This window comes from Lampetra fluviatilis, chromosome 31 (assembly GCF_964198595.1).
Source record: "Lampetra fluviatilis chromosome 31, kcLamFluv1.1, whole genome shotgun sequence".
In the NCBI taxonomy this organism is placed as follows: Eukaryota; Metazoa; Chordata; class Hyperoartia; order Petromyzontiformes; family Petromyzontidae; genus Lampetra; species Lampetra fluviatilis.
The window spans coordinates 8,881,847-8,896,841 of record NC_136305.1 but is presented as its reverse complement, the minus strand read 5'-3'; the positions used below and the strand labels follow the sequence as shown (position 1 = coordinate 8,896,841).

Here is a 14,995-nt window from a genome sequence, read left to right as displayed (position 1 = left end):
GACTCCGGAGACCGTAGCCCGATTCACCAGTGTCGGGCCAGTTAGCCTCCCCTAGCCCGTTAGTGGAGGACTTGGGAGTAGGTCAGGATTAGCTAGGGTGTATCCCCAGTTATCCGGGTGAGGGGGCCGCTACCCCCTCTAGTGCTGTCCTGTACCGACAACTTGTAATAAAGATACGTGTGCCTCAACCTGGGTGTCCAGCGTACTTACCGGTACTTCATCTGGGGTCAGAAGTATTACGAACATGGATACACGTCAGACAGCTCGAGCCAGAGTGCCGGACGAGGACACTGCTGAAATCGTTGAGCCCGAGACGGCTCACCAGGACATGGTACAGCCGGGGCCTGACGCGTTCCTGCCGGGGCATCGGCATGAAGAGGGGCCGCAGCCAGACGCGCTACGGCTGGCTCACGAGAGGCTGGCGGAGCTGCTGTATGCCGCTGCCGCCACGCTGGAAAACATCACGCGGCTGGGGGCTGGTGGTCCACCACGGGGCGAGGGGAGTCGACGACCGGAGCGCCTTCCCGCCATTTCGGAAGACTCCAACTTTGAATTTCCCGCCATCGCCACGGCAGCTGCAGAGGGCGTGGCCGGGCTAAACCTTGGGTCCGACACCGCTCTCGCTGGGACAGCCGCATCATCGCCAGCGGCGGGAACGTCATCACGGCTGCGACAGGCGATTCCATCTGCCATTCGCGCCGACGCACAGCCGAGTCCTGGGGATAGCAGCCTGCAGACTTCCAAGGCGAACGCTGCGCTGCAACAACGCCTACCTCCGCTGAAGGAATTTGTTGGCGCGGAGGGCGACTGGGGCGGCTTCCAGCGTCGCTTCATCGCCCACCAAGAAATGGCTAGGTGGTCGGACGACGAAGCCCTCTGCGCGCTGCCGGCGCTCCTCGACGCCGACGCGCTCGCCGCCCTCACATCGGCGCCAAGAGAGAAGCGTTCTACTCTGCCGAGGGCGCTACAACTGCTGGCTGGGGTCTATGGACCATCTGCAGAATGCAGACAGCAGTTCTACGACCGCAAGCGGGGTGAAAAAGAGTCGCCCCTGGCATACAGGACGAGCCTCCTGGCGCTGGCCAAAACGGCTTTTCCCCGTATGGACGACGACGGCGTGGACGCGATGGTCACGGAGAAGATCCTCCTCCTGGCAGACGACCTGGACATCGCTGTCGTCGCACAGGAGGACGCCGAGATGACCTCTCTTCAGGCGGCGCGCCTCCTTCACGCCAACCTTCTGTCCCTGCGGCGGAAAGCCAGCAGGGCATCGGCCGGGCGTGCGGTGGCTGCAGCCACCCTTCAGACGGAGGAGCTCTACGCCGTCGACCACCGACGGCAACAGGCGCAAGGAGCACGGGCGGGCCGGGACGGCTCAAGCCGGTTCGACCGTCCATCGTCTCCACCGGGGGGTCCGCGGTGTTTCAACTGCGGCGTTCGGGGCCACGTCGCCCTGGGGTGCCGCTCGCCTCGACAGCGCGGGACGACGCCTCGACGGGACGCCGGGCCTCCTCCTCCCAAGCTCCAGCAACATGATCCGGCGAGTCGCGGCACCACACATGTTTGGCCAAAGCACCCACCCGTTGCACACTCTCGCACCACAACGAACGGGGGGCCGATGTTGCGTTGCGACGGCCCAACGCGGATCACTGCGGGGACTCGAATCGAGCCCAAACAGTGGTCCGTGTTGGCCCATCGCGTGGTAGCCGCGTCGTCAGGGTCGTCGGCCGTGGTCGGACACATTGACGGGGTAGAGGTACGCATCCTGGTCGATACGGGGGCATCGGCGACAATCATTTCGGAGTTAATTTACAATATTCTGCCTGTACAAAGCCGGCCCTTACTGCCGGTTAACGTCCCATTCTATGCCGCTAACGGGGGCTCTCTGGGCATCATGGGACAGATTCGCGCGCAAATTTGTATCGGGGACATCAAATTGTCGGGGCCGATTTTCGTTTCCTCCTCGCTGGCGGTTCCGTGCCTGCTGGGGACGGATTTCTTAGGAAAAATGCCAATTCGTATTTTGATCGACCAAGGATGCATTGAGCTTCCGTCAGGGCGACGCATGGCCTTCCTGCCTTCCCCTGCGGCGGCTCGGACGGCGTTCGCGACGGTACCGGCGTTTGTCGTCAGAACAGTTAGTGTGCCGCCGGGAGCTCAAATGCTAGTGCCTCTGAAACTTCGTAAGCCCTTCGCTATGGGCGTAGGGGATCAGGGTGTTTTGCTGGGACCGTCTAGGGCCGGGGTTAGTGCACCTAATTTGATTCCGGCCCAGACCGTCGTAAGAGGGGACGAGGACCCTTTCATCGCGGTCCTCAATGTGGGGTCGCAGACAGTGGTGGTTCCTCAAGGGACGGTGCTCGCTCACGCGACGCCGGTACCCTGCGAGGAACCTGTCGCGAACCATGTTGGCACTGCTTCCCGAATGCTCCCACATTCGGACAGCGATGAAGGGTGGCTCGACGCGCTTTGTGCGGGATCGACGGACCTGACAAATTCAGAGCGCCAACAGCTTAGAACGCTACTGAGGGAATTTTCCGACGTTTTCAGTCGGGATAAATATGATTTGGGTTGCACTCACCTGCTGCGTCACCATATTGACACGGGTGACAGCGCGCCAATTCGCCAAAATCCGTTTCGGTTAAGTCCCGCCGAAAAGGACCATGTCAAATCGGCTGTTGATGACATGTTAGCCGCCGACATCATTTCTCCCTCCACCAGCCCTTGGGGAGCGCCGATCGTCCTGGTTAAAAAGCAGGACGGCTCGTTGCGGTTTTGCGTGGATTTTCGGCGCCTTAATAAAATTTCGGTTGCCGACGCATACCCGCTCCCACGGATGGACGAATCGCTGGACGCCTTGGCGGGAGCGCGATTCTTCTCCACACTAGATTTACTTTCGGGATTCTGGCAGCTTCCTCTGGACGATGATTCTAAGCCTAAAACTGCTTTCCGTACACCGCACGGCCTGTTCCAATTCAACCGGTTGCCGATGGGCTTACACTCAGCGCCGGCAACTTTCCAGCGATTGATGGAATTGGTTTTGGCTGGATTGCAATGGGAATCGTGCCTGATTTATTTGGATGACGTTATTGTCTTTGGTAAAACTTTTGATGAACATCTCCAGAGGTTGCGGGCGGTTTTCCTAAAGATGCGGGCTGCTAATTTGAAATTTAAGCCCCAGAAATGCCATTTGTTACGCGAGTCGGTGCGTTATTTGGGGCACATCGTAGGGCGCTCGGGTATTGCTACCGATCCCGCCAAAACGCAGTGTGTCAGCTCCTGGCCGACTCCCACCTCGGTGGGAGAGGTCAGGAGTTTTATTGGCTTCGCATCATATTACCGACGCTTCGTCGCTAATTTTGCAACGATTGCCAAACCCCTACACGCGTTAACATCTAAAGGGGTTCGGTTCCACTGGGGTCAGGAGGAGGAAGCTGCTTTCTGCTCCCTTCGGGACGCCCTGGTAAAGGCTCCTCCCCTGATTTACCCAGATTTTTCTAGGCCGTTTTTGCTCGACACCGACGCGAGCAACACGGGTATTGGAGGTGTGCTTTCCCAGGTGGTTGACGGCGTGGAACGGGTGGTTGCGTACGGCAGTCGGGTGTTGTCTCCAGCGGAGCAAAGATATTGTGTCACCCGTAGGGAACTGTTGGCAATTGTCTATTTCATCCAACAGTATCGCCCATATCTGTACGGTCGGCGTTTCACCGTCCGCACAGATCATGCGGCACTGCAGTACGCCCTGAAGGTTCAACAGCCATCGGGACAATTGTCCCGATGGTTGGAGGTCCTCCAGGATTTCGATTTCGAAACCACCTACCGTAAGGGCGTTCGCCACACCAACGCTGACGCTCTGTCACGGATGCCAACCGCCTCCGAATGCGCATGCCTCCTGGGGTCTGGGCGTTGCAAGCCGGCAGGGGACATGATGGTTCCGGTCCTGGCGGCCGCCGCCAATGACGAAACATTGGTCACCATTGATATCGCGGAACAGGGGAAAGATTCCCTGCTTGGGTTGCCCGTTAATGAATGGGGGCGCCTCCAAATGGAGGATACCTCCCTCCTCGCGTTGCGTCGTCGCGCCGGGGAGAGGGGGCGGGGGACGGGTGAGGCCGACGCTTGGGGCATGCACGCAGGGTTGCTCATGCATTGGGACAGCAAATCCCACCGTCACCGGCTGGTGGTCCCTTCGGGATTACGGGGTAAGGTGGTGTGGGCTGCGCATGAGCGCCTCCTCCACCTGGGGACCCAGAAAACTCTCGCCTTGCTCCAGCTGAATTTTTTTTGGCCAGGCATGACAAGGGATGTCACTGATCTGTTGGCAGCGTGCCCTCGGTGTGCGCAGCGCAAACCACCGGCACGGGAGTCGAACCCGCCCTTGCAGTCCATCCAGGTCTCCCGAGTAAATGAACTGGTCGCACTGGACATTCTGGGGCCATTCCCCGCCACCCCCAGGGGAAATAAATATTTGCTTACTGGGGTCGAATATTTTACGCGCTGGCCTATGGCCTGGCCCCTGGCGAATCAGTCGGCAGCAGCCATCGTCGACGCCTTTGTCCAAGGTTATGTCATGGACAAAGGTGCCCCGGAGCGGTTGTTGACCGACCAGGGTAGAAATTTTTCCGGGAAACTCCTAAAACAAGTCTGTGATCTCCTAGGAACGAAAAAAATTCGAACCTCTCCTTATCACCCGCAAACGGACGGGATGGTCGAGCGTCTGCATCGCACCATCTCGTCTATGTTGTCGCAGCAAGTCTCGGACTCACAGACTGATTGGGACTTACAAATTCAAGGGGTTCTAGCGGCATACAGATTGGCTCCCCATGCTGCGACGGGATTTTCACCATTCTTTCTTATGTATGGCCGCGAACCCGACCCACCTGTTCCGGCACAGCTGCAGATCCCCGCGCCGCTGGGTAAAATTAAATTGGATGAACACGTTAAATTTAACCTTGACAAACTGACTGAGGCGCGGGATGCTGCGAGGCTAAATTCTGACAGGCGTCAAAAGGCGAACGAGCGCCTCAGGCTGGCTCGCGCGCACGTGCTGCAGTGGAAGCCGGGGGACAGGGCATGGCTGCACTGTCCCCAGGTACCGCTCGCGACCTCCTCTAAACTCGTGCGCCCGTGGCGGGGCCCCGTCGAGGTTGTCGAGGTTTTGAGGCCTCAGTGCGTTCGAATCAAATGGGGCAGGCGCCGGTGGTTTGTACACCCCTCTAGGCTAAAACCGTTTGTTGCGGTGCGAGGGCCCACTCCACACGCGCGGGGCCAAGCATGTGGGGGGTCGACCGACTCGGAGGGTCCGTCGCTGCTCTCGCCTGATGTGTTGCCGGCTGTCCCACCCACAGGTGCACCGAGAATGACGGGCTCATGCCCTACAACCCACACGGGTGATGCCGACGGTCGCGCCACTTCAATCGCGACCTCATCTCGAAAGGGACAGCCGCCACCGGATGGTCCGCCGTCCGGGGTTGCCCCGTGTGACGGGCCTGCGGCAAGGACGCGCGCTAAGATGCGCAGACTCTTATAATATACAGAAAGAAGAATTTTTTTTTTTTATTTCACGTGTCATGGTTACTGTATGCTGCGTCGGTGGTGCGCTCCTGCCACATTGTGTGTGTTGTGTTGTGTGTGTGGGCGGGGTGTGTGTGTTGTGGGTGCGTTGTGTGTCGTGGGTGTGCTGTGTGTGCTGGGGGAGTTCCTGGCTAGTTGTATATACGCGCTTTTACGGATTTCGTATTTATACGGGGGGGGGGGTGCGTCGGACATTCCCTTCGGGGGTGTGCTTGTTCTTCTTGTTGTTCTTGTTGTTGTTGTTCAATTTGCATTTTGTTGAAAAAAATGAGGCACACACGGGGTTGAGGGGTAAATGTTCCTTTATTGGAATTGTTGCAGCCGGGACGGCTGCGAGCTGTAATGGGGGGAGTGATGTAGGGTTGTTACGGGAGGGCTGTAGGTGCATGGGATCCAACGGGGAATAAACACAGTGGGCGGAGCTCCGGGAGTACACGGGGGTGGGGTGCCCGCAGCGACGTCCGCATCAGGCAGCCTGGGGGGTTGTGATCCTGACGGGGGGTATAAAGGGGGAGGACAGAGAGAGCTCGTGGCTCAGTCTGGGAACGAAGGAGGAAGAAGGAAGATCTCCTAGTTAGAAGCCCTGGACTCCCCTCGACGCCGCCCTTGTCAGGGCTGCGGAGGATCAAGCCAGAGGCGTGGTTCCGTGAACCAGGGTCAGTACCCTGGGACTCCGGAGACCGTAGCCCGATTCACCAGTGTCGGGCCAGTTAGCCTCCCCTAGCCCGTTAGTGGAGGACTTGGGAGTAGGTCAGGATTAGCTAGGGTGTATCCCCAGTTATCCGGGTGAGGGGGCCGCTACCCCCTCTAGTGCTGTCCTGTACCGACAACTTGTAATAAAGATACGTGTGCCTCAACCTGGGTGTCCAGCGTACTTACCGGTACTTCAAATGTAACAAAATGTAAGGGACTTTGAGCGCGTTCGGGTCGCCGGTCCGTCCCGGATGGGCGGCGGCCCTCCTGCAGACCGGGAACGTGACGGGGTTTTAGGAGCGACAGGATGAAGTCCTCCTGTCGCTATTGGAGGCCCGTCAACGTCCCGGTCCCGTGTCCCTGAAGGCCCAGCGTCGGGGGTGCGTCGCGATCGTGTCTGCGACGGGGTCGGAAGGGCGGCGGGGCTCGGAGTCCCCGCAGCCGTGGTAGGCACACCCCGAGCAGAGTCTCCTGTCTCCAGCAATGTCACGGCCGGCTTGTCTGTAAAAGGCACGACAGGCACTCTTGCAAGGTCAACAGGCACAGGCAAGGATGAGTCGGCAGCCACAGACCCCGGCAAGGCAACATCGGGAGATGACGCATCGTCTCGAGGGGCCACATATGGTTTCAAGCGCGACGTGTGAATGAACCAACGCCGTCTCTCTCACGTGACCTAACTCCTCCCCCCATGACGTCATATCCGCGAAGCCGTTTACGCCCGCATTACACATTGGTGGTGCGTCGCCCAATCGCCCTAATGAAGAAACCGCCCCTGCTGAGATGACTGTCAGATGCAAAAGTCATGCCCCCCTACTGTGCCAAATGTTGATACTTTTAAGCCGCCCGGTGCTTCCTCTGGCTCGTTGTTGCCACAACCACTCCTGCAAACACTGTTTCAACTCCCGACTTTGTGTTGAAGTCACCGATTACAACAAAGTCCAAAATAGGCGACGTCTAAACAAAGCAAGTCCAAACGACCGCAATCTGTGATAAAAACAAGTCCAGGTTCGCTCACGCTAAGCGAACTTTGCAACACTGGAGGGGTGATTTACCTGGGCGTGGAGACATCATCATCCACGTCACGCTGGCCCTGGCTGGTAGAAGGGTTTTCACGAGGTCGGATGTCGGGTCGACCATGAAAGTTTAAACTTTAAAGGGTTCAAGCAGTAGCGTGACTAGCATGGAGGGCAGGGGAGCAGTGGCTTGCCCTCCCACTGGTGGCCAATGCTACGATTTGGGGCCCCCTTTGAAAAGTACCATGAGATATGTTTTCAACAGTTTGGTATTGGAAGTACTGTAATCGTTTTTTGTTACATTAAAGAAACGTAATATATTTCGATTTAAAGCTTTCGTGACTGCAGGGATTCATCTTCTTGGTTCTTTCGGTAAAGGCACGTAGAAGGAAAAAAATAAATAAAACATAATAAAAAAAATATTAATATAATAATATAATATAATAAATATGTTTTATTTTTTATTTTTTTCCTTCTACGTGACTTTACCGAAAGAACCAAGAAAACGTAATATAACTTAATGAAACGTAATTTGCTTTGACAGTAACTCGAGTAAAAGAACACTGGGCATCGAACTCCACAATCTTATTTCAATACATAAAAAAGACATTCCAAATACAGTAAAATAACTGTAGGCAACGTCAAGTGGTCTCGACAAGATATAATTGCTTCCTTGTGTTTGTTGTAACGTTCTTACACGTCCTTACTGGGCATTTTTTGAAATCAGATTCCTCCAGTATAAATCAATATTCTAATTCTAAAGGCCTTGCAATAACGAGCAATACCGTTGCATTTTCATCATTTTTATTTTCAGTATTCATTTACTTTCAGTGTACATTGCTGAGATTTAAGCAACACAAGGGCATATCGGGTTACATGAAGTTGTTTTTAAGTCAATGGTTGTTTTAAAACGTTTAACAAATCATTGAACAATAATGTAAAGTAATTAAACTTTAAGAAAGTAAACTGCGCCTGCAGATTTTAAACATGCAAGAACTATAAGGTATTTTATGGAAATGAAAATTAACATTTCAGGCAAGTAGAGGCAACTGCGTCTCAGCGTGAAAGGCAATAGATGAACATCCATTTACATTAAACAAGAGTGCTCAATGAGATATCCGAGGGAGACCCTTGCAGACCAGGCAATATACAATATTAAGTAGGCAATTCAGTGTCACACAGTTGTGTGGTGAATTCAAAATATTCGTGGTTGCTGAAAGCTAAACATGTCTTGGTGTTAATTTGGCATACAGTACAAAGCAAAAATTTGCTGTCGAAACGGGAAGTCCCACCATCTGTACAGTACTTTTTCAGAAACGCCATTATAAGGCACAACTTTTGGCAGATATCCAGCAGTTTTTGAATGACAGATCTTTCACATTGCCTTAAGGTGATAATGCAGTATAATTTTCCATTCCGTCACATTTCACGACGATGTGCATGTTTACAGTCTATGCGCCCTTTATAGTTTTTATGTCTGTCCACAACCACCGCGACTGGATTAAGAGCCAGTAATAGGACTGAAGTACAGCAAACCCTTGGCTTTCGCGGGTTATCGTTCTTGATTTCGACCTTTCGCAGGCCTTTCGTGGCTGGTACCATGGTGTTTATTTGGCATTGTCACGTGTCTATTTTTTTGTCTATTTTTGATTTTGGCTTTCACGGCACTTTCCAAGAACGTAACCCCCGCGTTTTTCAAGGGTCTCCTGCTTAACGCATGTTCACACGATGCAGTTTCGCTTTAACGCTGTTTTTCTTTTCGGGAATGTTTTTCACTTAACGCACATTCCGCCCGCAATAACGCGAGTCTAGCGTGTGATGGATTTTTTTCTGAGCAGCGTGGGTGTTGGCAGCGTTGTTCGGTGATGCTGGGAGCTGGTACTTGGCTGATGCCATCTGTGCCTTCCTCTTCCTCAGTCTTTATTCCAGCATCTGTGTGCTTAGCGTCACCTTTATCTTTTTCACTCGCCATATCGTTCTCTCTCTCACACACACTTGATCATGAAATTACTTTCACACATAGCATATTTATGGAAATGCTATATAAACACAATACATTTTAAAATAACATGCAAAACAGTGTACTGTACTGTTTTGCATGTTTGGAAAGGCATCCCGGCCTTTACCATGATTCCTCATGGGAAAATGACTCCGGCTTGACGCGGATACGCTTTATGCTGCAATTTCAGGAACGCAAACGTCCGTGTTTAGCGAGGGATTTGCTGTAATGCGGTAACATTTATGAGTGCAGATAATGAGTGTGGCACAAACATTTTGGATCCTCCGAGGTTTGGTTAGGAGAGAGTTGCAACAGTGACGTCAGGATGTGATGGGAGGCGTGGATGGGGGTCGAGGGGGCAGAAGAGATAAGGAAATGGTGGATACGGGAGATGTTGCACATATGCAAGTTTGAGATCCTTTGGTGTTAATGTGGGAAGAGAACAAGAGCTTTGGACCAATAACAACTCAAGGGCTTTGCACACTCGTCACCAGTGTAGAGTGGATCTTGGCCGTCTCTATCATGGCACCGACCAGTCAGTCATCCCAAGGGAGTCATGGGTTCATCAGATCTGCCGTGACACGTGCTTAACCTTGCAGGAGGCCTAACACGTGGTGGAAAATGGACAATGGTTGGCTCAACAAGTCTTCGTGGCATACGCATTTCCGATTATGATGACGAGTCTAATTTGCTGCATTTCTTTTTGTTGGATGACTCCTGTACCTGTGTAGAGGTGTAATTGTGTATGGGAGCGGATGGCCAACAAACACAAGGGGCGTGGTTAGGGCCGTACACATAGGAGGTGCTCGCACCGACGTCCGCACCTGCATCCCCCACGGGCCCCTCCCGGGGGGCCGAGTACTATAAAAGGTGGTGAGCCGGAGGGCTCGAGGTCGAAGTATCAGCTTTAACCAGCGAAGACGGAAGACCAGCTAGAATAGGCCCCGGAGCTTCCCTGGCTCGCTGTCCTTGTAAGGGCTGACCAGGGCTAGCCGGTGGCGTGGCCCCGAGAGCCCAGACTGACGAGCAGGTCTGGGGACTCAGGGTGCCGGATCCCAGCTTGACCAGGGCTGGGACAGGTAGCCTCCCTTAGCTCCCTAGTGGAGGACTTGGGCTTAGGTTAGCGGGGCTTAGATGTCGTGTCTCCCTGTTAGCCGAGTAAGGGGACGTTACCCCTTAGGTCCTGTGTATACTCGTTAACTGTATACAAGTTGTGTTAATAAATAAGTGTGCCTCCGATCCCGTCGTCAAGCCTCCTGAGTACTTACTACACCTGCACCAGCAACAACAGCAGCCTCTCTTGGGCCGACATTTAATTATTCCTTCACCAGCTGTCTAGAGCTTCCCCTTAGCCTAGTGCACTTGGTAGTGCGAATGCCGGAACTTGCCTCGTGCCAGCCTGGAAATAGATATGGTAGCTGCCCTCTGAAAGAGCTGCCCAGGCGGCCGTAGGCATTATCTGGCCGGATGGCTAAGCAGGTGTGGACACTTTTCCCTGATGAGCCTCCGTGGCTCATTAGAGGTATTGTAAATACAAAATTATTGCAGATGAGAAGAGTCGCGTGGCCAAAAACTCCCCCCGATCGCGATACAATCGTGGATTTTAGTACGTTTTCATGAATTCAGAACACGTACACATACCTGTTAACCCCTTATCAATGCCTACCTTATTACAGACCAATTCTGACCGTATTGGTCACCCCGTGCCCTTATAAATCTCAACGTTCATCCTACAAAGCCCCATCACAAGGGAGACATACAAACAAATAGACTACATTTTTTTTTCCCGTATTGAAACGTATGTACGTCGTATGGACCTGAAAACAAGAATACGGGTAAACCGTATGGGTTGACAGGTATGTGTATTCTAGATTTGAAGTTTTCGTGACTGCAAGGATCCATTCGGTAAAGTCACATAGGTGACTTTACCGAAAGAACCAAATAATAGATATGTGTATAGTATGTCTACACATAAATACAGTCTAAACATATACATGTATACTGTACATGAATGTATAAGGCTCAATTCCATAAAAATCTGCGAATCATTCTCAAATTTCGGGAATCGCACGGCAAAAAAACGCCTCTTTCCTCTGCGATTTTTTCTCTTGAGGAGGAAAATCGTGGGGTTTTTTCGTGGCATATCGCAAATGAGAGGATCTGCAAACAGCGTCACCTACGCCGGACGCAGACTGGCACAGTTTCACTGCAGCAACAATTCTCAGTACTGCCCATCATTTATGCAGCATTTTTAGCGGCCCATAAATGGTCAAAGATGTTTCTCCACACATCGAGCTTATGCAATGGATCGATGTCTTTGAAAGCTTCGCCGCACAGTCCCTGAGGAAGTATCGCGCGGTGCGCTGCCTTCAGGGCCTTAGGGATGTCGTTTTCGGAGACGCAGGGCGCACACAGGCACAGCAGGACACAAGACCCCTGCAGCAGATAAAGGCAGAGCTTCTTCGCTGCATCGTTTCTAACAAACTCTGGAGTCACCATCACAATTATCGCGTCATAACTCTCTGGTACCTCCGCGATACTTTGTACCAATATCTGGCCACCTGGCACACAGCAAAGGGGGACACACTCAACTTGTGCCATTTCTTTTGCGAGCTCCTGAACATTTTCAGCCAAAGCTGCACTTTTATCGTCCTCGTTATGGAAGATGAACACCTCGTGCTCTTTGCACGAATTTCTTAGCAGGCGGTCATAGATGTTCCGCAGCACTTGCGAATTCTGCAGCGAAAGATCCGCCATTCGCTGCTTGACAGCGCCAAAAGAGATGTCTACCAGATCACGGTCATCTATAATGTCTGCAGAATCCGTGCATTGCAGCATAACACAAGAGGTCAGCGCCTTCTGGTACTCTTTCTCTGCGGCCAGGTTCTTGATGATGCTATATTGTACTTCTGGATCCTGTTTCATGCTGTGCGCTTCATAAAGTAATTTGAGAGCATCCCCGTGGCGCCCTACAAGCTCAAAAAATGTTGATTGGTACAGAAGGTCTTTGTGTGTCGGGTCACGACAATCCTTCAGTTGGTGCATAAATAATTGAAAGGCCACCCTCTGTGTAATTTTTACTTTGGCTGCATATTCAATAGCCATGCGAAAGTAATTATGGCTTTTCTCCAACATTCCACGCTTCTTCATGGCCAGGCCCCATACCTCCAGTGTCCGAGCACGGGAAAGGTGTGTGACATATTGATCTTCTTGCAGTGACTTTCGGAAACACTCATCAGCTTCCTCATGCTTGCCCAATGATGAGTAAATATCAGCTAAAGTCCCCAGCAAGGAATGGGCCGTTTCATTTGACAGTTCTATGCCCTTTTTGATGCATTCAATGGCAAGATCCATCTTATCTTTTGCCCGAGGATCTGTGACATTCTTATATCCTGATGAAGCATGGGTAAAGATTGGCCGCTCTGGCAAGGGCCTGTATGATGGATATCCAGCAGATGTGTTGCGATTGCTTAAAACTTGGTCCTGTCTTTGGTAACTACGTCCGTCATGACCTGATTTGTTCCATCCTTGGTAATCCTGCAGAGCAACTGTGTTACCTCTGCCTCTTCTTTGTTCATTATCACTGCGAGTGCCGGCATAATATTGTAAGCGACCTGGTGTTTGTGAACAGTGATGTCTTCCCATTCTCCTCCCTCTGCATGGAACAGAGAAAAGATCTGGCACAATGGACTGCTCACCCTGAGCTGGTCGCTGATCTTTGTTTTCAAGGCGTATTGCAGAAAACGACTCACAGATGTCTGCAGTGAATCCACCATGAGCTCCCCTTCCTTCGCTATCTCGTCGTTGTTGATATCCCCTGCTTCTGGGATGTCCTCTGTGGCTTCTGCCCCGACCTGCATTAGCTGTAAAATTAAATTCGGAAAAGATTATCAGGTGGAGTTGTGATGCACTCAGGCTACATATTTAGATCCACATTCCTACTTCACGATTTACTTCATGAACATGACAAACACATTCCAGCGGAGGGAGCTGGTAGGAACGTTGGGTTGCTCGGTCAATGGCCAGGGTCAACGGCGGCGTGATGTATTCCGCAAATATGCCCGACTGTGAGGGCGGGCACAAGCCGGCGTGAGTAGGTTAAACGTTGAGTTTTATAAGGGCACCACGGGGTGACCAGCCCCTCCCCACCCAGCCCCACCCCTCCCACCCCCCACCCAGCCCCACCCTCCCCACCCAGCCCCTACGCACCCACCCCACCCAGCACCTCCCCACCCTCCCCTCTCCACCCAGCCCCACCCCTCCCATTTTAGGATGCACGACGGATGGACAGAATAATCCCCTGTGGGCTGGTGCAACCAGGAGGTTCCTACCAGTATAAGAAATGTATATTTTGTGTCCTACCCATGACGTTTGCTCGCACACATTTATACGTAAGATATATTTTCTAAGATACATTTAGAAATCTGAAATGGGTTGAAGATTCTGTAATTTATCACTTGTAAACTGTCTTTAGAGCCTGAAATTGTGACCATATTAATTCTGCTGCCAATTAATATATAAATAAGTGCACCAATGAAAGTAAAATAAAATAAAAACAAAAATCACGACGTTTCGGAGGCAACACAAGTCTCCGTCATCAGGTGGGACCGTCACAGCCAGATTAGCTGTATCAAATCTAGAATTAAGTGCACCAATATAAACCTCACACGATCATCACCCACAATTAACACAATGTTTTACTTTTTTTATGTAACATAGCAAACTATAAAAGTATTGCACGAACACCTTCTTGATTTATAGGTGAAAAGGTCAGTTAGGACCACTTAACACTCAATTCTAGATTTGAAGCTTTAGTGACTGCAAGGATTCATATTCTTAGGTACGTGACTTTACCGAAAAAACCTAAGAATATGAACACTTAACACTCCTTGTGAATTGATGTGTGATTAAATTCTGACGACTTGATAGTAGCAGAGAAGTCTCGCGTATCACGTTTTGGTATCAACTCCAAACCAAGGAAATACATTTGAATTTGTATTAAATATGTTTCCACCTTTACCGGTATTATTGGCCTCGTATGCCATGGAGCGGTACACAAGTCCTTGGTGATGGCGGGTAAAGGCCGAGGGGCAGAGGTCGCATGCCCGGTTTAACATCTCCAGAGCCCGCTCGTGTTGCTTGACGTGTCGGAGGTGCCTTCCAAATCGCCCCAGGACCCAGTGGTCCTCTGGCGCCAGTTCATACGCTCTTTCGAAGCACTCGAAGACTGTCAGGCTTTCCTCGGGCAGCTTCACAATTACATGCGACATGTTGCCTTGGACGCGCTTGACATCCTGATGGGAGAACAATAAAAAAAAATTCCATTGTTATAACAGGCGCACTCAAATGCGTTATGAAAGGCTCTTTTAAAAAAAAACACACACAAGTCTATTCTCGCACACCAGGCTAACACAAAGTGTGCACATTTGTCTTTAACGAACCACATGAAAGAAGTACAATTAACCATAAATGAAATTCAAATCATTTCATAATATACGGATATAAAAGTACGTACTCTCCAATAGTGCTTTGTGATTTCACCCAGAATCACGTACGCTTTGGCCTTCAGAAACTTGTGGTCTGACTTAGCGACGTAGGCAAGTGCCGCAATTGCCATTTTAAAGTTTTCTTCCACATCAACGCCCGGATTTTCCAAAATGTGTTCCAGAGCCAAACTCCTGCATGGAAAGAACAGTGTTCACGTTAAGTTCACTAA

At 51.6% G+C, this 14,995-nt stretch overlaps 1 protein-coding gene across 1 annotated transcript in view; it reads right to left on the bottom strand.

The window, feature by feature from the left end:
* The window catches only part of LOC144943390 (uncharacterized), a 41,903-nt gene that overhangs the window by 17,210 nt on the left and 9,698 nt on the right, over positions 1-14,995 (bottom strand). The window contains exons 3-6 of the mRNA XM_078870749.1: positions 14,795-14,957; positions 14,300-14,573; positions 13,032-13,142; positions 6,506-6,768 (exon numbers count right to left, since the gene is read on the bottom strand). Of these exons, the coding sequence (XP_078726875.1) occupies positions 6,506-6,768; positions 13,032-13,142; positions 14,300-14,573; positions 14,795-14,957 (811 nt within the window). The remainder of the gene's footprint in view (positions 1-6,505; positions 6,769-13,031; positions 13,143-14,299; positions 14,574-14,794; positions 14,958-14,995) is intronic.